Source organism: Tribolium castaneum, chromosome 2 (assembly GCF_031307605.1).
Source record: "Tribolium castaneum strain GA2 chromosome 2, icTriCast1.1, whole genome shotgun sequence".
NCBI classification, from domain to species: Eukaryota; Metazoa; Arthropoda; class Insecta; order Coleoptera; family Tenebrionidae; genus Tribolium; species Tribolium castaneum.
The window spans coordinates 20,705,465-20,721,137 of NC_087395.1; the positions used below are offsets into that span (position 1 = coordinate 20,705,465).

At 33.4% G+C, this 15,673-nt stretch overlaps 3 protein-coding genes across 3 annotated transcripts; 2 read left to right on the forward strand and 1 right to left on the reverse strand.

Moving 5' to 3' along the window:
* Nucleotides 1-7,892: 7,892 nt before the first annotated feature.
* On the forward strand, nt 7,893-9,551 carry LOC103314733 (uncharacterized). Its single transcript, XM_008201465.3, has one exon. The coding sequence runs from the start codon at nt 7,944-7,946 to the stop codon at nt 9,468-9,470; it is 1,527 nt and encodes a 508-aa protein (XP_008199687.1). The 5' UTR covers nt 7,893-7,943; the 3' UTR covers nt 9,471-9,551.
* Nucleotides 9,552-12,899: 3,348 nt separating this feature from the next.
* Nucleotides 12,900-13,773, forward strand: LOC656305 (uncharacterized protein). The gene has a single exon (XM_962845.4). The coding sequence runs from the start codon at nt 13,017-13,019 to the stop codon at nt 13,614-13,616; it is 600 nt and encodes a 199-aa protein (XP_967938.1). The 5' UTR covers nt 12,900-13,016; the 3' UTR covers nt 13,617-13,773.
* On the reverse strand, nt 13,622-15,667 carry LOC656218 (uncharacterized protein). The gene is made up of 5 exons (XM_015983808.2): nt 15,568-15,667; nt 15,183-15,512; nt 15,021-15,126; nt 13,779-13,971; nt 13,622-13,731 (listed from the first exon to the last, which is right to left on the reverse strand). The coding sequence occupies exons 1-5, from the start codon at nt 15,611-15,613 to the stop codon at nt 13,666-13,668; spliced, it is 741 nt and encodes a 246-aa protein (XP_015839294.1). The 5' UTR covers nt 15,614-15,667; the 3' UTR covers nt 13,622-13,665.
* Between the last annotated feature and the right edge of the window lie 6 nt (nt 15,668-15,673).

The window sequence follows — 15,673 nt, forward strand, 5'->3', positions numbered from 1 at the left end:
GTTTTGTAAGATTTTCAACGGTTATGACATGAATTTACAAATATTTTCGTAAGCACATATTTTTAAAATGAGTAACTAGGTACGCGCAATTGCCCATCTTAATAATTATTTAACAAAGATCATCATCTAATAAGTATTAGATACGTAGGTGCAAAAATTACTTGATTAAATCTTTTTAGATCTTTAGAATTCCTAAGTTAAATAAGAGTGTTACCTCCAGGAGTCTTTTATAAAAATTACAAGTTGATTTTTACAAGTGACAAGTAAATCACTTGTAATTTATGAAACGGGCCCCTGATAAAGCTTATTTGAACGAAATATGAAAAAAATAGTATTCTTAATTAAATATTTAAATGAAAAGTTTTATACCTCATATTCTGTAAAATTAACAGCATTTGAACGCTGCTCGATATTTTGGTCGAAATCTTTGGTGATAATAAATTGATAACGAATGACAAAGAAAATCCCAGTATCCCAGTCACTGGCTTGTTGCACCTGTAAATGGCGTTATTGATATGGTGTTTACAAAAAACAACATCTTAGAACGTTAGAAGAGTTCTCAAGACGTTTATTGTTTTTTTATAATTTGCCGCCATGTTGATGCTTTAATAGGAATACCAAGCGATTTTTAAAACTTTAATCTAGTTATCTATGACAGTTACCTCAGCAGTGAAATGTATTACCTTAATAACTCCAGCATCGCTTTATCTGTCAATATGTCCAAAATGTTCACCGAAGAACAGAAAAAAGTTATGTCTTGGAGCCTTATTTCCGTAATGGACATCGAGTTAACGTAACTGTCATGGATAACTAGATCAAAATTTTAGAAAATCACACGGTATTATAGCACGCAACGTCATCGAGTGCGATGTCATAATAGTCATTACCTATGTGACGGAATATTTTACGAAAATTTTTAGGTTGGCAGGATGGCAATTCGCCACCATATTTTGTCAATTTCACAAATTTCAAGGGGCGTTCGTGCAAGTTTACCTTTGTTATCAATTATCATTTATAGGTACTCCTGTTTTTTGACCGAATTTGGATAAAGCGAAAATTTTAAATCAATTTTTCTATTTAAAGATTAAGTTATTGAATCGTCACATAAATTTTCCTGCATCGTGAAAAATAACAATTTTTATTTAAAACGGCAAAAAGAGAGCAAATTACAAAAATAGTATAAAAAAACTCGTTTCATAAGTCCTTGAAGCTCACATTGTTTCAAATAATTCGTAGCTAACGCCATTCATTTTGGAAACTGAATTCGTGTTTCAAGACTTTACTTATGAAACTTGTTATTTAATAAAATATAAAATGTTACTTTGCAAATTTAATTTATTATTTGGTTGATGCAAAATAAGTTTTGAAGTGAGATTAAAATTTGCCCAATAACAAACATGGCAAAACACGGATTTCTATTTCATTTTATTTTAATTTAAATTTAAAATTTCGCAGATAATTTTGCCAAAAATTATTTCAAATCAAACCAAAACAATACTTATTAGCCCAGCTCTCATCTTCAGTAGCTCAGTTATTAGTAACGCTGGACTTTTGATATTTTGTCGACGTTATTTATGCTCTAAAACACATTTTAGAAATATATTTTTGATTATACAGGGTGATCCAGGGGTGCGTAATAGGTCGTTCTTTGAAATATTGCCAAGCCGTTCTCATTATCCGATAGATCGACTTATAGTTCACAAACTAAATATATTTTTATGATACACATACAAAAAATTATATATTTTTAAATAGAACACCCTAGATTCTATGCAAAAAAATAATATATGTAACTTGTGTTTCTATTATTGGTCTGTCTCTTTTTCTTTCAGAATTATTTAAATTTTCGTTATAAAACAGACCAATTTTTTAAAATTCACTGCAAAGTCGCCTATGAATATTTCCGACAAAGCAACAATTTGCAAACTCGTTTCACTTTACTGCCTTGGTAGATACATAGCTATTACTTATCAAGAATTAATAAATAAATAAATAAATAAAAAATTTTTGAATACTGACAAATATTTCAAATTTGCATATCATTAGAAAAATACATGGTGTTCTGTTTGAAAAAAATTAGTTATTCAACTTTTTGCACTTTGGCACATTCTGTATATTATCTGCGTGGTATAAGTCGACTAGTTGCTAACACCACAAGGTATTCTAAGTTGTTATGGTGCAAAGTTATTGGAAAATATTCATAAGCGATTTCGCAATGACTTTTCTAATGTTGGTCTTTTTTATAACGAAAAGTTGAATAATTTCGAAACGAAAAGAGACCCAAAACAGTTAATAAAAAGTTACATTATTGTTTTGCATTGAATCCAAGTATGCAAAAATATAGAAGATGTTCCATTTGAAAACATATAACTTGTATACAACACCCTGTGTATAATAAAATATTTTTAGTTTGTGGACTTTAAGTCAATTTATCGGATAACAAACATTAAAAAAGTTATGGACCGATTACACACTCCTGGGTTACGCTGTACAGAGCGTCTCAAAAAAGTATGACGTCATTATAATATTTTTTTAATAGCATGCTACTATTTTTGGTGCTTATTAGAATACCTTTTTAGCATTTTACACGTCCCTATTTTTTTTTTCAAATCGGTTCAAGGATTACTGCTGTTGCAAAAATTAACAACTTTAAAAAATTAGTTTTTCATCTTTACTTTTGAGAATTAATAAAAAATAGAAACAGTGCTTTTTAGGTAACATTATTACCAGCATAAAATGATGTTTTAAAATGCGACTAAGGGATGAAAGGTAAAATGTTACTAATGTTGGTTTTAAACTCCCCCATTGCTTTCCTAATCGACATTTTTATTAAAATTAAATTGGCGTCAGATCATAACGAATCGACAAAAATTTTTTTTCTTTGACAGTTAGATACGCAAATTTCTTACCTTTCCAAAAATGTTTAAAAAAGTAGGGGTGCTATTTAAAATTTTACAGTAGAGATGGCTAGCGATTAAGGGAAAAACCTAAAATGTAACTAATGATGGTTTTGAACTTCCCCCTCGCGATCCTAATTGACCTGTTATTGCTTGGAAATAGATTTGCTCATTGTCAAAAGTTATTGAGACTTTTGAAATCAAAGCACTGTATAGTGCGAGTATGTTGAAAAATATAGATTGCTTGAATGTTTGTGACCCGCTGAAAAATAAGCGAGATAGTTGCTTCTAAAGAAAGAAATTAAAAATAAGCAGTTGTTCCCATTTAAAATAAAATAAAATAAAAATGCCTAAACTCTATACACCCTGTAGTAATTCAGATCAATCAAACTTAATTAAGTCTATGTGACGTTGTTTTACACGTACTTTAGTAATAATGTATTCAAAAAAATATTTATTCTTCGACACTGTCAAAATTTACGGTTTTTCTCCTGTGTAAGGAAGTTTTGACAACTGTTTGGCATTTCTCAGTACGAAACGTCAAATTATTTTTAACAAATTTAAAGCAATTTTAAGCCTTGCTGAGTCTATTTCGAAGAATAAAATGTTGTATTCAACTCGTTTTTGTGTAAATCGGTTCATTTATTTCGCCTCGTGGATGATAAACCACTCGTTTTCACTCGTGGTTTATAAATCCACTCGTGAAATAAAGCGTCCGATTTACACTCAAACTCATTAAATAAATAACTATTAATTTTTCCGACGTATTTTTATTCATGTTTAAAACTAAAAGCGTAAAACCGATGTTTTTTTTTTATCTTATATAAAATAATAGCATGCCACTAAAAAAATACCATTTTGAATTAACAATTTTTTGGAACACGTTATATAATTTTGTCGTGAAAAGCGTTCTGGTGTATAAATAATGTTTAAAAATTATCATAAGGTCAACTTTAGTAATAACTGCGAGCTACAGAAGACGGAAGCTGGGCTGGACTACCATGTATTTTTGTTTTTTTAACAATTTTTAATTTTTTTGAAAAACAGATTTTTGGTTAGTTTCTTAATTTTACGAAAGTGTAAAATTTAACTGCGAGCTACAGAAGACGGAAGCTTGGGCTAGACCACCATGTATTTTTGTTTTTTTAACAATTTTTTACATTTTTGAAAAACAAATTTTTGGTTAGTTTCTTAATTTTACGAAAGTGTAAAATTTAACTTTAGGGATATTTTTTCTTCGCTTGAAAACGTGAAACGGAGCTACTAACTTTTTTATTATTTTAGACAACGTAAGCAATTATTATCCTTTAATAGTTTCAGGCAACAAAAATCACATAAAAATCGCGATGAAGTTTTGGAGCCACGTTTGTAGGGACAATCTGTGTATCAATAAAACGTCAATTTAAAGTAGGACTAAAGAAATTTAAAGTAATTTATTAATTTCAAATTCATATTTTGTGGAAAAATAACTATTTTATTAAGTAAGCAGTTTTCCAATTCCCAACAACGACCTAGATGCACAAAGTCATTGACTTTGTTACAATAATTACGACTTGAGCAACGAAACATCTTGAATAAGCAATTTGTTGTTGCACAAACGCGACGGCCATGTGATTTTGGCCAAAAAAATAAATATTTTCATTTCGGCCAAAATTTACCTTGATGCTGGCATGAACTGGCCTCGGAACTTGAAATATAAAAAGGACCTAAAACTGTCTCTCAACAGAAATTGCAAACATGTGGGTATCAAGCATCGCAATTGTCACAGCTTTGGTGTGTCCACACCTAACTTCCTGTTACAACACAAACCGCCAAATTGTTCTCGTTAAGGACAATAATTGTGGTTATTACGATAATCCCGTGTTCAAAGTAACACCGAGTTTTATCCAGAGTCGGATGGGTCCAGTTCAGCCAACCCAACAAGTTGTTTTAGTGGATAACCGTCTGCGGAAAGAAACCCCTTATTACAACACTTATCACACCCATCCTGGGGCAGTGGACCCAAGACAGCAGTACCAGCCCAAAGTCCCTGTGACCTATTTCCCGAACATAACTCCCGCCGACTTGACCGAACTTCACACGTCCCACCTTGAGGAAGAACCGGAGGAGGATATCAAAGTCGATTACAACAAGATGTGGAAGGTTGGTGAAATCCCAGCTTCCAAAAGTATAACAGCTTTGCCAGACGTCTACGTCAAGCCCGATGACGCTCCTCCAATTGTTGATATGCTGAGTATGGAACAATCCGAATTGACGGAAGAAGCGCACGATATGGAAAATGTCGAAATTGAGGAAAAATACTTAAAGGAACCACTTAGTCAAACTAAGGAAGTTATCATCGAAAAAGTAACAACTCGGCCTGAACCCTCATCGACAAGCAATCCTGCTTTAGCCATGTTTAAGGAGATTGACATGAGCAAGAAAACGCCCGAGGAGAAAACGGAAAAACAGGTTGAAACAAAAACTGAGATTTTTGAATCTCAGTGATGTAAGGATGGAAGAGTTACGCAAGTTGTGATATGACATTGTTTAAAAAATGTTAACAAATTTATTTATTAATAAATTATTTATTGCGAAATTGCAGGTGTTGATTTTTATTGAGTAATTTGTCGTGACCTTGTTACTTTTTTTTTGCTTCTTTATGTAAAGAAAATGATAATTTTTGGTTTGGTTATTATTGACAATGGAACACTGGAAAAAAGAAAAATAATTTAATTTTTTACCCTATTTACAATGATTTTTCCACACGCTTTAGAAACATTTATGAAATGAGATGATTTATTACTTATTAGCCCACAAACGTGATTAAGAAGCACTAAACATGAAAACAACATATGTATTTAATTTGATTTTTTGTTTTATTTTGGGGAACAGTTGAGTGTTTAATAAAACGCTTAAAATATACACAAAACCACTAGCAAAAGTCATCTGGTTACTTTTTAGTCCACCTTACATTAGAAAAAATTACTTAGGAAAATTTGAGTTTTTGGCTCAAAACCTTAAACGCTTGACAAATTTCTTTTTTGACATTATCTAATGAATTAATGAGATTTTCCGACAATTTTGCAAACTAAGTTCAAAATTTTAAATGTGAACTCAAGTTATAGGTCACGCTTTTATTTCTGGATAAAAATTGACAAAAATTCAGCAAAAAATCCAAAAATCTAGTACCCACCCTCTTATTATTAAATTGCAATTACGAAAGTATGCATTATTTCCTCATTCATCGTTTGTTGTCTTCTAGCAATAATTAAAATATTTTTGCTGATCGAATATTTTTTACAATGAGTGTATTAAGTAATTTAGCGTGACCTTGTCGCTTGATAAATGGGGCCAAATTCCTTTTGGTATGTGGAAAAAATGTTAAATAAACAGTTTTAGGGCCCGTTTACAGAATTCGAATTAATTTGTCTTGAATTAAATTTTAATTCGTTTTCTGTGAATCTACTGATAATCATTAATTTTTTTGTAGTATTTCAAGTGAAATACTAATTTTACTTGAATGTATTCCAAAAGTCATTCAAAAGTTTCGATTTACTTATTTTTATTGCTAAATTGCTTAAAACCCTTTAGGGCCACTTTACAGAAAGCGATTAAATTTTAACACAAGATCAATTTAACAAATTGACAAATTGAAGCTAAAGTACGTAAGCAAGTCTCAGCACTTTAAAAAAAATGTTTGCTAAATGTCTAAAAATGTCGTACTACAAACTGGCGACAAAAATAACAATTTATCACTACATTTTGGACGTAGATGGTATTTTGATTTTTATTTAATTAAAATTTTAATTTATATTATGTTAAAATAACAATTTAATTACGCTATAATTACGGAAGTCTGCAATATGTTTAATTGTGTCACATTCGTTTATTCACCTCTGGCATGGGTTGAAATATTTGCTGAAAGAATGATTTTTTATACAGAAATCAGACAAAGGTTCACTGGCATTGCGAAAATTATAAATTAAAATTACATATGGGAATAAGACAATTTTGAACATCGAATAATTTTTGGGTCTAAAAACTCCAATTTATGATAAATAAGGTGTGACTTTGAATTTATTGAAATGAAATTACATAAGGGTCAGTTAACCGTGATTAAAAATTTGCTTTCAACTAAATTTTCTGGAAAACGACCCTAAACTTTTTTATCGACCAAATTGAGAGTATTCTTAAGAACTCATCATTTCGATAAAAGAAAGTATGAGTGGAAGTTAGTTCCTGTAACTTGAGCTTTATAACCTGATTTTTTTTAATATGACTAGATTCGCAGTTTTTCTTTGACTGCATCCCAATAAAACATTTAATTCATTTTTTTCTCCTCGATTTTTCTAAATATTTGCAAGCCACCACCGAACAATTGAAATTTTCTAAATTATTAATCATTAAAAATTTGGTAATTTTTTATGTGGTGATTAGCATAAATTTGTTCATAAAAACTGGTTAATTAAAATTATTTTTTTACAGAGAACACAGTTTAATTTTTTACATTTGCAAATTTGTAAACCTCAACAGATCTTTAACATTTGCAAATTTAAAAAATTAAACTGTTTTCATCTTAATAATCAGTAATCACTGAAAATTTGGTAATACATTTTGTGGTGATTAGCATAAATTTGTTCATAAAAACTGGTTAATTAAAATTATTTTTTTTAAAAAGAAAATTGTTTAATTTTTTAAATTTGTAAATGTTAGAGATCTGTTGAGGTTTACAATTTTTTTCAAAAAATTAAGCCCTATTACAAATTTGAACTTCATTGCAATAAAACATTTGACCTACTTGTTGTTTACTGATGCACTTTTTGTTACTAAACCAGTGATAAATCAAGATTTGTTCAATTCTCGAAAACAAAACTTTAAAATGAAAAAGGCAAATGTCTTTTCCTAATTCTTAGAACGATATTCGAATGAGGGGTAAGTTTCTAAGCCCCATTGTGTTCAAATTTTATTGAAAATCGCTGACGACCACACAACTCAACAATATAAAAGCGCACCGCATTTCCTCGTCAATCAGTGTCGACCAGTCAGTTCCTCATCACCACCACCATGCAAGTGTTTCGTGCTCTCCAAGTGTTAGTGCTTCTCATCTTCGTCGCCTTCACTCAGGCGAAAACCGAGGAATCTCCGAAAAACGCCACAGAAGAAGCCTCCAAATCCCTCGATCCTACTTTAGTGCAACCCGACGACCAAACCGACGCCATCCGCAAAAAGAAATCAGCTACTACCACCCTCTGCGTCGAAATCAGGCCCAGCGGCCCCTACCAGCGGCCCTTCCAAATTTGCGAACCCGCCGAGTCCAAACCATACGCCGCCCCAGCTCCTCAAGGCTACTACCCCGCCCCGGCTTACGAAGAGGTCAAGCCCGCCGCCACCCCCAAGCCCGCTCCCGCCTACGAAGCGCCCGCCAAGGTCTACTCCGCCCCCGCAAAGCCTACCTCAGCCCCGGCCTACGGTTCATCAAAGCCCTATGCCGCCCATTCACCCTCTTCATACAGCTCAGTCTCCTACCGTTCCGACGATGGCATGGCGGAAATGCCCGAAGAAGAGGAAGAGCATTCCGATGAGCTGATGGACCACGCGAGATCTGCAGGGCAAGAGTACGGACTACCCATGACCTACCTCCAACCGGCCTTGAAGCACAAGGCGAAGAAGGGCCACAATGGGTTGGTTATCACGTGCCAACCATCTTTGGCGGGATATGCCGCCACGATTCCTAGTCATGGTCCCAGCTACGGTGCTGGACCCTACGGTGGTGGAAATATGGGAGGTTATGGTGGTTACAGATCGTCCATGTCGAGGTCATCCTACGGAAGATACGAACGACCAAGTCCCCCAAGAGGTTACGGAGGATACGCCCCAGCACCTGCCCCAGTTTACAAGGTACCGCCCCCACCCTCTTACTACAAACCCTCTTACAGTGCCCCCTCATACTCCGCCCCTGTTTACAAACCAGCCCCCGCCTACAAACCCGCCCCTAGCTACAGTGCTCCTGCTCCAGCATATTCCGCCCCACAACCAGCCTATAAACCAGCCCCTGCTCCCGCCTACCCAGAACCCTCATATCAACCAGCCCCCGCCCCTCAACCCTCCTATCAACCAGCCCCAGCTCCACAACCCTCTTATCAACCAGCCCCAGCCCCTCAGCCATCTTACCAACCAGCCCCAGCTCCGCAACCCTCTTATCAGCCAGCCCCAGCTCCGCAACCCACTTATCAACCAGCTCCAGCCCCAGCCTACGCCCCTAAACCACACAGCCCGCCCCCAGCTCCAGCCTACGCCCCTCCTCCAACGTACGGGCCAGCCCCCAAGCCACACGGTTATCCTTCTCCAGTCGGGTACAGGGAAGCCGAAGAAGCGAAGATGACGCAGTCTTCCCATGTTCCAAGTCAAGAGGAAAAGGAGAAACACACGGTGGAGGCGATGACTCAAATGACTGAAGCGCGAAATATGGCTTTGGAAGGTAAAGTGAAGATGCCTAACCCAGGTTGGAACATCAACGAGGAGGGTGACAACAAATCCAATATGGCCGAAGAAATGAGAGCTGCGGAAGACACGAACGAAAACAAAGTTTAATATTTTGAAGTGACTCATTTATTGTAATTTTGTAACTTTGTACTTGACCAATACAATATTTAATAAAAAAAATATTTGAAACTTTTGTTGTTTATTCTTAGAAATAGGGGAGAACGTCGATCGGTGTTGGGTATCTTTTGATAACCTGTGGCATTAGTTCCAAATCTTTATTTCTAGTGATTAATCTCCTGAAACAGTGTGGAGTGTGATTTAAACATAAGCATTTTTATTATTTTTCCACAAAACCAAGCTTATCAAAAATCCTTATAGTATTGGAAGAAATAGTGAACTAACAAACACGTCTTAAGCTTTTAACGAGTGTACATCAAATTACATCAAAATTTCCTCTAATTTTCTTTCATTTTTTTTGGTTTCTCCTAATTTCAGTTGATTTCCTTAAGATTTCCTCTACTTTTTTTAATTGATTTTCTCAAAATTTCTCCCGATTCCTCAGTTTTGTACACCGATTTGCCATTCGGTTTACCCTCAGGCCTTAATAAGTTCCTTGTTTATTTTTCAAATTATTTTCGCATTGCCTCGTCTTAATCTTTGTCGAATCATTCATTAAATTTAAAGATATAAAGATTGACTAAAAATTATTTATATTATTTATAATGAGAAGTTTAATGATTTAGGATAGAAGCGTCATTATTTTAATTCGCAATTGAATGCGTGATTAACTGGTCACGTGACCAAATTGAACCAATTTAATTGGTCCATTCGCGTTGTTAGCTTTGAATAGCGTAATTAACTTTAATTGAGCTTTCTATAAGCCGGCCCTTATAATCAGAGCCAGAATTTGTGATCAAAATTTTTTGGTTTTGGTTGGAAGTACTGTCAGTCTAAATAAACAAGTTTCTGATATTTCGTCTCTTTTTTCACTTTAAGTATTTTTTAGTTTCAGTGTTTTATTCTTTTGGTTTTTAACAAAACAAAGTAATAAGAATTTAATATTGTCCCGTGACCAGACAAAAGAGTCTGCTACAAAATAGCCCCGACAAAATGGCTTACCGACAAAATAACCTAGCGACAAGACGCCTCATTAATAACCCATTAATAAAATTGTTGTTTTAAATGGTGTAAACAAATAAATTAAAAATTAAAAAATTAGACAAATATTTGTAGTTTTAGACTAGTTTTCTATTGCGCGCTCGCTCCAATTCAGCGAACCGTTTACTGAATACCTATCTTTTTGTACAGTTTTCTGCTGAATTCGAATCTAAAGTTACTTTTTTGATTTGGAATTGCTTTTATTATGAAAAACTTGTTTTTGAAGAGATTTTCGTTTTCATCGTCGTATCTTTATCCTTCGGGATAAAGATAGAAACTATTTTTTGCAAAAGATTCTCAATGAATGTACTTTTTAACATAAATAAACAATTTTTAGTTTTGAGAAAAGAAAACTGGGAAAATTTATAAAATTATTTTAATTTTGGTGGATGCGCCGGGTCAATTGCAATAACTTTGTTAGTGTTAAAGATATCAAAAGGATTTTTGGGCCAAAAACATATTTAATCAATTGGCATAATTTCATTTCGATTATGTATAAATAGGTCTATCTTTTAAGACAAAAAAAATTCTCGCATCTTGAAAATTTCACTACAAAAATATGAAACGTTACAAGAAAAATCCAATTTTCTTAGTTTTCTTTTGTCGAAACTAAAACTTGTGTTTTAGTTTGTGTAAGTAATCTTTTGCAAAAAAAATTTTTCTTGCTTTATGCAGAAGGAAGATATGACCATGTAAACACAAAATTTTACCAGTTTTAAGTTTTTCGAAAATGTTCACATAATAAAGGCAATTCCATGCAGAAAATCGAACTTCGGATTCGAAATCAGCAGAAAATTTTGCATAAGAATCAGTTTTAAAAAACGTATGTTCTCTAACCTACACGGACAAATAAATTATTAACTATTGCGCGCTACTGATGCTGACGTTGAGTACATAAAATATGTGACCGCAAATATGCGACATCACTTTTGCCCTACCTTTTATTTCGTTTAACTGAATAATGTAAGGTTTACTTAACTTTTGAAATTTTGAAAAATTATTTCGAACAAAATTTTTTTTTTAAATCGTTACATTTTTAAAGTAGTTAATGATGTACTAATTAGTATTTTTTGTAAGGTACATAGTTTACGCACAAAACGCTTGATTTAATACTTTTGCTCAACGCTGCATGTAATATTGTATCAAATAGATTTTGATTACAATCTTTATAGTTTCGCCATAATCGGCTTTTTAAAATTGATATTTTTTTTAATATCACCTTAATCACTAAATATCACCTTGTTCCACTAAAATTTTTTGCAACTTTGCATTTTGCATAAATTGCAAATTTTAAAGTTAATGTCTTCCACCAATCTTTGCATTTGTTTTGGCATATTTTTGTAAAAAGAAGTATTTTTGCTAAGTATATTTTTTGCTAAGTGTGCAAAATACTGTTGTTGGTGGAACATAAAGGTGTTCGGGAACGTGCAAGCGCAAAGTGTAAAAGTCGTTTGTGGAATAGAGCCCACATCAGAATTTTCTGATAATGTAATAATAATAATATTACTCAAAAGTTGGCAACAATCGTATAATTCTATGTTAGCAGTTACGGTTTTAAATATTGAAAGAATTTTATCATATAATAGAAAATACACCTTGAACTTTATTTTAAAAAATTGGTTTATAATGTTTCACAGCAATTAATACTTGACCACATTCAAAATATCAAATGGTAGCGTAATTAATTGTCTAGACTAAGAGCGCCGGTTTACAAAACATTTTAATTGCAATTAAATTTTAATCGCGGTTAACTCGACATTTGTCAATGTATTTAATGCTACTTAATTTGAATTAGTTTAATTTTGAATTAAATTCAATTTGATTTTTTGTAATTTAAATTAATTTAATTTATTTGTACTCGACTAGAATATTAATTTTTGCTTCGACCATAAAACTTGGAACACTCTGTATAATTAGTTGCGTAGGCTGCCATTTGAATATTGTGTTGCCTACCCAAAATAATAATTTGTTAAAAATTTAAATTTTTTGAGTTATCCACTTTTTCTTTGGTATTTATAACTTATAACTAACTCATAACGTAGTGGTAGTTTGAACAGCCACAGACTGAAAAATTGCAAACGAAAGATTCTGTGAATTAGATTTTAAAAATTAATAAAAAAATTGAAATAAATAACTAATTGTCTTGATTACGGGATTTTTTTGATCTTTTCCCATCTTAAATTTTTAAACAGGTAACCCAGCTAACTTCGTTAGATGTAATAGCAGAGTCGAATAACCAAAAAATTAAAAAATCTATTAAGTATTCTATGAGTTTAATGAATTCAATTGTAATAATCTAATGATATATATAAACATCCTGAATGGCGCAAATTCGCAATTTATTAGAAAATGAACCTTTATTCTTATGAAGTTAGCAACATAACCTAACCTTGAAAATTTGACAGCTGTCAATGTGTACTGCAGTTTGTCAACACTGTTATTGTACTTGAGTTTTTATTAATTGATTGTGATCCTGCTAAAGAAAAATCATCAGAAATGACTATGCGACCAGACGACCACCGCCGAAAATGGGACAGGGACGAATACGAGAGGTTAGCCGAGGAGCGCAAGAGGGAAGAAATCGAGCGCCTCGAAGAAGAAACCAAGAAAAAGAAAGGCCCCCCGGTGAAACGTGAAATGCTAAAAACCCGAGAGTATAAAGTAGACCTGGATTCAAAGCTTGGCAAAAGCATTGTAATAAACAAAAACACACCAACATCACAATCGGGGGGCTACTACTGCAACGTCTGCGACTGTGTTGTTAAAGATTCAATCAACTTTTTGGATCACATCAATGGCAAAAAGCATCAACGAAACTTGGGAATGTCGATGCGGATCGAACGCAGCAGTCTGGACGCAGTTAAACGAAGGTTTGACCAAAACAAGCGGAAAATGGAGGAGAAGAAAAAAGATTACGATATGGCAGCTCGCATGCAGGAAATTGCCGAAGAAGAGGAAAAGCTACGCGAATACAGGAGGGAGAAAAGGAAAGAGAAGCGAAAAGCTGAGGAAATGTTGGAAGAAACATCTGAACAAGCAAGTGAGCTTGCTAGCATTATGGGATTTGCAGGTTTTGGATCGTCTAAAAAAAAGTAGCAAAATGTCTTTCAATACCTTTATTACAATAATTTAGATTTGTTGAAGTTTAAATAAAAATCAATATTATGCTAACTAGTAAGTGAAGTACAGTTGGAAGAATCATTGTGTCAGCCTGTAAAAAATAATTGTAAATGAAATAAATGTGAAGGAACAAGTTGCCTTATTTTCTTTTTTCATATATTCCTCAGGCATTGGGTCCTTGACTTTGGGCGTCTCCTTCACATTGTCACAGCTTATTGTGAGAATACTGTCAATTATCGACTGTAGAAGTTCTTTAGTTGTTGCTGCAGCGCTGTTTCCACACACTTTCGCAGTTTTGATGTAATAACAGTCAGCTATGTCTTTGTAAGCCCTGAAAACAATTAAATATTTGATCAAAGAAGCCCATGATGTTAAATAAGTTTCGTAACACTCAAAGGTAACATGTAAGTACTATTAAATTCAAATGTTAATTATATTTTATTAAGTTGCCGTTGCACCAAACTTGATTGCATATTTTCAACTTTTTAGCTCCAAAACTTGTTGAAGGCTTGAAAAAAGTAAAAACAATATTTTTGGCTAATTTGGCGATTTTTTCAAAGTTCGTAACGAACTTTTCGATGTAATCGCGTTAAAACGCAGTGGCGTGTGGTGTGAAAATATCTTTATTTTTTGTAAAAATGAATTTTACTAAATTCCATATCGACCACTTACAAATAAACCAATGAAATGTCTTTGACTTGACGTCATGCTTTCATGTATGTCGTATCAGAAATGTTTTTCCCCGGATTGTTAAAAGAGTTTTTTGCTGGTTTAGTGCCAGAACAACAGAAATTGGAGTTTTATCGAAAGTGAATGTTCAGAAATGCTAGATAAGGTTCTTTTGAAAACTATAATAAGGTTAATGTTTGTAGTTATTATTTTAATTATAAGTTTGGTCATAGGTTTAGTTTAGTTTAGTTGCGTGTTAATTTTAACAGGTGACAGAGCTCTTTAAATTCATTTTTTTTCTATTTTAAATTTTTCAATGAAGGTTTTGCAAATTTACTTAAAATTTGTAAAATATTTCCACAGATTGCCTTAATCTTTGATATTACATACAGAAACGTGTACCCGCGCTTATGAGTACAAAAATAAAAGCGCCAAACTATTTTCGTTGTGATAGAAATCTACATACAATTTATATCAAATATGAAAACTTTTGCTCTGGATTTAAAAATAATACAAAATTAGTTATTAAACACTGACCGGCTTGTTACACAAAAAAGGAGGAAAAGAGGAAAATAATAAATAAGAATTTTTGACATATTTGTCTCAGTAAGTTAACGGTTCCACACAAAATTATACATCATGCTATTATGTATTTTAATTTATCATATTTTTTAGTTACTTTTAAACAGCGAATTTCATTTATGCACTTACTTGCAAACTGCGGCATTGTCTGAATTTTCGTTCCAATCTGCCGGTCCTCCACAGTCCTCCAAATCATTTCTGAGCTCATGAAGGCATTTGTGAATTTTCTCAAATTCTGTTAAATAATTAATTAATAAAAATAATTTCCCTGAATAATCCATTTTCACTTACGGCTCCTGAACGGAGATTCTGTACAAATCTTCTCATGCAACGCCTCAACTCCTTTGATCAATTGCATATACAAGTCAGGCTGATTCGGGGGAGTACAGGTTTTGAGGTACGCCTTGATTTTTTCCAAATTTTCGGCCACGCGATTACACGACGGCTTAATATCGCCCAAAGTGGCCAACTTCACTATACTCTCAGGGTTGATCACTTGAATTTCGGCTAGAAAATTCATTAAATCGTCTTCGTTGCAAGGGGCACTGTTGTCATCTCGTTCAAAGCGAGTGTGTGTGATCTCATCGTCGCTCAAAAACGAGGGCCTATACACGCGACCACCTGGAACAAGTGTAGTCAGTGGTTTTCGTGCAAGTTTTGTGGTTTTAAGGCTCACAGAGGGAGAATTTCACCAAAAATAACAAAAATAGCGTTTCGCGCATTCTTTCAAATTCGGTGACAGATAGAGGGCGCCACCGAAATTGTTTACAAATTTTGACAGC

Excerpts from the sequence above, each read along its gene's own strand:
- LOC103314733 (XM_008201465.3), top strand. The coding sequence starts at position 7,944 with ATGCAAGTGTTTCGTGCTCTCCAAGTGTTAGTGCTTCTCATCTTCGTC.
- LOC656305 (XM_962845.4), top strand. The coding sequence starts at position 13,017 with ATGACTATGCGACCAGACGACCACCGCCGAAAATGGGACAGGGACGAA.
- LOC656218 (XM_015983808.2), bottom strand. The coding sequence starts at position 15,613 with ATGCGCGAAACGCTATTTTTGTTATTTTTGGTGAAATTCTCCCTCT. Across the intron at positions 13,972-15,020 it reads GACAATGCCGCAGTTTGCAA|GGCTTACAAAGACATAGCTG; the intron begins GTAAGTGCATAA and ends AATTGTTTTCAG. Across the intron at positions 13,732-13,778 it reads ATATGAAAAAAGAAAATAAG|GCTGACACAATGATTCTTCC; the intron begins GCAACTTGTTCC and ends TATTTTTTACAG.